At 51.2% G+C, this 6,867-nt stretch overlaps 1 protein-coding gene across 1 annotated transcript; it reads right to left on the minus strand.

Annotated features, from left to right (window-relative positions):
• Window positions 1-1,491: 1,491 nt before the first annotated feature.
• LOC117351499 lies at window positions 1,492-6,256 on the minus strand. Its single transcript, XM_033926832.1, has 2 exons — window positions 5,857-6,256; window positions 1,492-2,404 (listed from the first exon to the last, which is right to left on the minus strand). Exons 1-2 carry the CDS (start codon window positions 6,248-6,250, stop codon window positions 1,827-1,829), a joined length of 972 nt encoding a protein of 323 aa, XP_033782723.1. The 5' UTR covers window positions 6,251-6,256; the 3' UTR covers window positions 1,492-1,826.
• Window positions 6,257-6,867: the final 611 nt, after the last annotated feature.

The following is a 6,867-nucleotide window of genomic DNA, read 5'->3' on the forward strand; positions in this document are numbered from 1 at the left end:
AATGACCATCAGAGCTGTCGTCATATTACCCTTGATGTCTTGAATGTCATAAAGGTGTCTTCCATTCAATATTTTATTTATCATTGAGGGCTAGATCAGGTGAGTAGGGAGGATGTTCCAATACAGTTATTCGTTTACTGGCTAAAAACTCCCTCGCAGACAGTGTTGTGTGAGCTGGTGCATTGTCGTGATGCAAGAGCCATGAGGGACCATTTTTGCACACACCTTTCTCATTCAGATTTTCCTAACAGTTTCTCTATCGCTGTTTACTTGGTCTGCTATGCTTCTCACAGTCAGCCAATGATTTTGGTGCACAATTTGATGAATGTTTGCAATGTTTTCGTCAGTTCTGCTCGTTACTGGCCGCCCTGACCTCTCATCATCAGTGACGCTTTCTCTCCCCTCAGAAAAACGTTTAATCTATTTGTACACTGCTGTTTTCTTCATGGCATTATCCCCATAAACTTGGACTAGCATTTCCCTGATTTCACTTGCCAAGTTTAAAAATAAATTTAGGGCTCCTTTTACAAAGGTGCGCTAGCTTTTTTAGCGCACGCACCGGATTAGTACGCGCTACCTGAAAAACTACCGTCTGCTCAAGAGGAGGCGGTAGCGGCTAGCGCACGTGGAAATTTAGCACGCGCTATTCCGCGCATTAAGGCCCTAACGCACCTTTGTAAAAGGAGCCTTTAATGTTTGTTCAAGCTCTGACATTCTCACGATAACACACAAAAACATGCAGCAACAATAATGAACGCCACTCAGCAAGACACCGCCACATGTCGACACAAACACAGCTGTGAGACACCGATATACCAAGGTTAGGAAACCTTAACGAGCTTTTTGTACAGTGCTGCCAACGTAAATGCATGGTGGCAAATTAGACCTCGTATGTACTGCAAAAAAACCCCAGATTGCGTCCTTCAAATGCAAAGTGCTAAATGATGATCCTACTCCCATTTCATTCCAAGCTACTGGAATCAACTACCCCCACAGATCAGATCCCTAGAAGAGCTCATGAAGTTTAGGAAAGCAATAAAAACTTACCTCTTCCCCTAATCTCCTATTATCACATGATTAAAACACAAGAAATGTACAGAATATTACTCTGTATATATCAAATAGCCAATAAAGATTGTATAGTGAGTCTAGCAAATTATATAAACTGTTGTCTGTATATTATATTATGCAACCCGTTCTGAGCTTCTTAGGGAGAATGGGATAGAAAATGAAATAAGGTTTGGATTAAAAAGAAATGGGGGGGATAATAAACCCTTTAGAAGGACTGCATGAAGGAGTGTCTGACAGTCTCTATGGGCAGGTTTGCCTTGGAGAATTTGACAGCAAGAGCCTAGTTTTAGTCACAGTGCCAGAGATCATATGAAAAGACTTAGGTTGTAACATCGGGATCTGGATAGTCCCATCATGTTGTCCATCTCCCTCTTACTTTTCCTACCCCATATTAATAAAACAACACACCTTATTGTGGTAAATAGCCGCAGCTCTTTATTATATCACATTAACCCATAAATACATTTGCATAAATTAACATCATTAACACATTGAACCTTAATTAACAATGAACCTCAGCAAGCTCCTCCCGAGCTACCCTGTGTAACAGTACCTTTGCCCCCGACCCCGCCACCAACAGCAAGTGTCTGAGGGGTGGCATGACCTCATGCCCCTTTAACCCGGGTCACCTGACCCCAAGGCACGGCTCCCAGCCGGCCCACCGCTCATCGCCGGATGAGCCCCAGCACCCAGTAGCTCGGAAGACCCGCCACAGGCCTGTACAAACAGGCCCTCCCCCAAAAGAGCAGCGACTACTACCGAGCACTGAGAAACCTCTCACAACTGGACGCAAAATCATCCAGCAAAAGGTCCCACCCCACATCCGACAAGTGAACCCCATCTGTATGAAACAAACCAAAACAATTAACATCAACCCAATCATGCAGTATCTGCCACCCTCCATGACCAACCACCCATTTCCCAACTTGTCTGTTAAGCTTGGCCAGGCCCCTCGTCCAACGTCGGGACGCTATCCGACGTGGACGAGGCACAATGTCAGACCATACGAGCAACACCCCCGGGAACCAATCCCAGACCACCCGCAGATCATCCTTGATCCTATTGACCAAGTCCTTTCCCGTCCAGGCATCCACATCATTACCCCCCAAATGGATCAGCAGTATGTCAGGATGACTAGTCCGGGATCGCAGATCCGTCAACAAGACCAACAGCTGACTCCAACGCATCCCTCGTTGTCCCCACCAGGAAACACGAAGTCCCAAATGCCCCAGTCCGAGATGACGACCACCTGGGCGGATACCTGCACGTTCGCTAGCCCAGTGGATGAAAGAATGGCCCACGATCCACATAGAATAGGAACGGGAACTGGGAGCTGAAAAGAGAATAAAACAAAACAAATCAAACCCCCTACCAATGGGCCTTTATGAAAATCCCATCACTGAGACCCTCGCGCAACAAGGCCCCCAGCACCTGCACCCTCACTACGAATATAACCCCGAAAGGCATTTGAAACCCACCGCCCCAATCTCTGGATGCCCTCCCCAGACATACCAGCCCTGTTAGCACTCGTGGCAGCACCAATCCTGAAGGAATGAGTTCCGAAATCAGCCGGATTCATACCACAACGCACCAACACTAAATTGAGTACCGCCCGAAACTGGTAACGCGTCAAAGGGGCGCCATCAGCATGGACAAACAATATCTGAGTGCTAGAGGGTCGAATGGCTAAGTAACCACGCATCCGCAACACCGGACAAGACAAACAGCCAGACACAGCGTGCAGCACTACCCAATGCCCAACACCACACTGATCAGTCTTAGAGCTAACAATATGCAGCCGTAACACCGAATCCTGCAAAGCCACATGCTGAATCCAAAGTCCCCGTGGGACTCCTCCAGAAGCCGGACCTACGACTAACTCACTAACCCGTAAGGCACCAAAAAAGGCAATGGAAAAAGCCGCCTGAAATAAACAGGCCTCAAAAGACGAGTTGGCAACCTCAGGCAATACCGCCAACAGACGTAAAAGTAACTCATGAGTAACAGGCAACCTCGAGTCACGCTGCTGAGGAAGAACGCGACCCAATGCCCGTAGCAACCGTTGGACCAAAAAACTAGATACTGGGCAAGCCCAACCCAAGGCCCTGCAGAAAAAAGAAAAACCCGCCAATTGACCACGCACAACACCCCGAGAAACCCGCTCCCGAAAAGAAGACAGCACGAAATCCTCCAATAAGGATTCGGCCACATCTCCCGGACACCAACCCCTATCAGCTAAGAAAGCTGCTACCGCCCGAAACCCCGCTGAATAGCGTGACCACGTAGAAGATGCTACAGACATACGGAGCATCGTCCAGACTCCTTCCCGACCAGGCTCCACAAACGCGCTGGCATCCGCGAACCGTCTGCTCGAGCTCCTGGCGCCAGCCGACGAAACTGCAAAAAATTGAAATGAGACAAAGCATCAGCAATGCCATTTTGCAAACCCGGAACATGGCGAGCACGAACAAACAAATTCAACCGCAAACAGCGCAAAACCAACTCCCGCATGAGCGCATTCACCGCCAAACAGCGCGCCGCCTGACGATTAACGACCTCCACAACTCCCAAATTGTCACACCAAAATACCACCCGTCTATTACGCAAAACACCCGCCCAGAGCTCACAAGCCACTATGAGCGGGAACAATTCCAACAAGGTAATATTCTTTGTAACGCCGGCCCGCACCCACTCCTCAGGCCAACGCTCCGCACACCAGTCGCCATTGCAATACAGACCGAAACCAACACCCCCTGCCGCATCTGAAAACAGCTCAAGGTCAACGCTAGAAATCTCAGGTGCCAGCATCGGCACAGTCCCATTAAAATCCCGAAGAAAAACTGACCACATACGCAAATCTGCACGGACACCCACAGGGAGACGCAAAAAATGATGACGATTCCGTACCCCTGCCGTTGAAGCTGCCAACCGACGTGAAAAAGCCCTCCCCATAGGAAGAACTCGACAGGCAAAATTAAGAGACCCCAACAAAGACTGAATCGTATGCAAGGTAGATTTAGGAGCAAGAATCACCTGCTCAATGAGTCCGAGTAATTGACGAACTTTTAACACAGGCAGCCGCGTCACTAACGCCTCTGTGTCCAATTCTATCCCCAAAAACACCAAAGAAGTAACCGGCCCCTCCGATTTGTCACGAGCTAAAGGCACACCAAAATCCTCTGCCAAATCCTCAAAAACCTGCTTAAGACGCTCACAAACCCCACTACTCCCTGCACCAATAAACAAGAAGTCATCCAGATAATGTACAACTGAGTCAACACCCACCTGTTGAACTAAGACCCAATGCAAGAATGAACTGAACATTTCAAAGTAAGCACACGAAATGGAACAGCCCATGGGCAAACACCGGTCATAAAAATACAAACCGTCAAAACGAAAACCCAATAACGGGTAAGCCCGCGGATGAATGGGTAGCAATCGGAATGCCGATTCGATATCCACCTTAGCCAGCAAAGCACCACGTCCGACAGAGACAATAAGCCTCAATGCACTATCCAAAGAGGCATACCGCACAGTGCAAAGATCTTTGGGAATACCGTCATTAACCGACCGACCAACAGGCCGAGACAAGTTATGAATGAGACGATACTGCCCCGGCACTTTCTTAGGAATCACTGCCAGAGGCGAAATCTTCATGCTGGAAAAAGGGGGAACACGATAAGGACCCGCAATGCGCCCCAATCGAATCTCAGCAGACAACTTATCCCACACAATACCACGTAAAGTGGACACCGAAGATGAGTTTTGAACCCGTGCCGCCGACACCTCCCCCAAAAAAGGAATATCAAAACCTTCTGTAAACCCTGCCTCCAAAATATCCGCCACCCTCCGTCGACTATAACTGTGCAACCACGGGCGCATAGCTCCAACCCGAATCGGAGTAGGCACCGCAACCGAAACATCACTTCGCAACTCCCGCAGCTGCTCCACTGACCCGTTTAGGACATTTAACGGCCGCGTGGGATTGACCACAGATGGAGCAGGCGTGACGAAATTTACAGTCGGAGAAGGGACAGTTGGATTTATTAAATTTCCAACACACGTCGGAACCTGCTGAAGGACTCCCCCCCGACCCCCCGCGAAAGGGCCGAACACTCCCAGGACTCCCAAAAGTCCGCACCGGCGCCCCCGATATAGATTTGGAAGCCATATGTGTAAGCCATAGATTCACATCCTGAGAACCCCAAGACATGAAACTATTTTCTTCCATTTTGTCCCTGAAGGCTTCGTCATAGTTCAACCAAGCCCACCCGCCGAAGCGCTGATAGGAATCCAAAATCGAATCCGCATAGGACAACAATAAACCGGCATCCTGTGGATTAGCACGACCCCACACACTCGCTAACCGTAAAAAAGCACGTATCCAATTAATAATGGAACGAGCAACTGGAAAGGGTTTAACCTCCTTCCCGTCCCGCTTAGATTTCCTATGCCGCTTCCTATGGGCTCTACCCTCCATGAGGCGAAAAATATCCAAGCAAGACCGCCGGCGAATTTTCCGCCGCAAGTCCCGAGGAACCTTTTCCCACAATTCAGTAAGTGCCACTAGAGCCGGCGCACCCCGGACTTCCCCTGTAGATGCCTCCCCACTACCCGCACCAGTAGAGTCCACACCTCCTGTAGGCCTAGCTACCACAGAAGAGGCAGACGACGAGCCCGACGAAGAAGACCCAGACGACGAGGAAGACGAACCCCTATGCCGTCGCCTGCGTTTCTTACGCCGCGCCTTCCCCCCACCAGCAACCTGAGCAGGCGCCTTAGTACCTGTAGTAGAAGCTCCCGGAACTCCAGCAGACCCTCCAGAGACGCCTTGGCCAGCAGTCCCCACCACGGAAGAAACTTCAGAAGCGAGCACCGAGCCGCCACGAACAGCAACCTCCGGCATCTGGGATGAACTGTGCAGAGAATCCGCAGTGCCCCCGCCAGCAACTGCAGCAGCCCTCAGCGTCGATCCACGCTCCGTAGTAGAACAGCCAGGTCTCTCAGTAACTCCAGGACTGCCGACTGCTCCCAATCCATCCGTCTGCACCAGCTGTCCTCCCGGAAGGATACACGCAACCTGCGGAGACCAAGAAACAGAGGCAGGACCAGGAAAACAAAACCCGGGCATACCAACAGGAACACCCCATCCCGCACCATAACCGGCCCCAGGCACCATCCCCAAGGGAATGTTCCCCGGCACTCCACCTCCCCAATGGGAAACCGAAGGCAGCAAACCTCCCCCCGACGAACTAGCTCCCCATGAACCCGCCCCCCAACTCGGAGTCCAACTGCCTGAAAACAAACCAGGGAACGTCCCAGCAGACCCCCCACCAGTACCGGACATAAAACCTGACGCACTGGGAACAGGTATAAATCCGGGTGCACCCATCCCCCGACCCAATCCAAAAACCCCAGGAGACCCACAAGCCTCACCACGACCCCCAGCCAGCAACCCAGTAGAGACGGCGCTTTCACCTAAAACCCCAGAGCAAGAGGGCTCAGAGACAGAGGCTGCAACAGACATGTCCCTGCCCCCAACAGCCGCCTCACTCGCCGAAGCTAAGTCACCCCCCGTCTCCCTGTGCAGCACGTTCCTGCACGAACCATCACCCCTGGCAACCGCTGCAAAAGCCCCGCCCCCCGACTCCTCTAACGAACTGCGGCCGGCCGGAACAGCTCCCAACTCACTGCCCGACGCCCTATTCTTACGGCGGGCCTTCCCCGCCACAGGAAGGAACCCCGAACGAGTCCCCCGGTTGACCCCCGCACCAGCCATGGCTAAAGCCGACATTG

The sequence above is a fragment of the Geotrypetes seraphini genome, chromosome 18 (assembly GCF_902459505.1).
Source record: "Geotrypetes seraphini chromosome 18, aGeoSer1.1, whole genome shotgun sequence".
NCBI lineage: Eukaryota > Metazoa > Chordata > Amphibia > Gymnophiona > Dermophiidae > Geotrypetes > Geotrypetes seraphini.

Coding starts and splice junctions, on each gene's coding strand:
- LOC117351499 (XM_033926832.1), bottom strand. CDS start 6,250: ATGGTGCCTGGGGCCGGTTATGGTGCGGGATGGGGTGTTCCTGTTGGT. Junction 2,405..5,856: donor TCCGGGAGCTTCTACTACAG/GTACTAAGGCGC, acceptor TTCTCTTTTCAG/CTCCCAGTTCCCGTTCCTAT.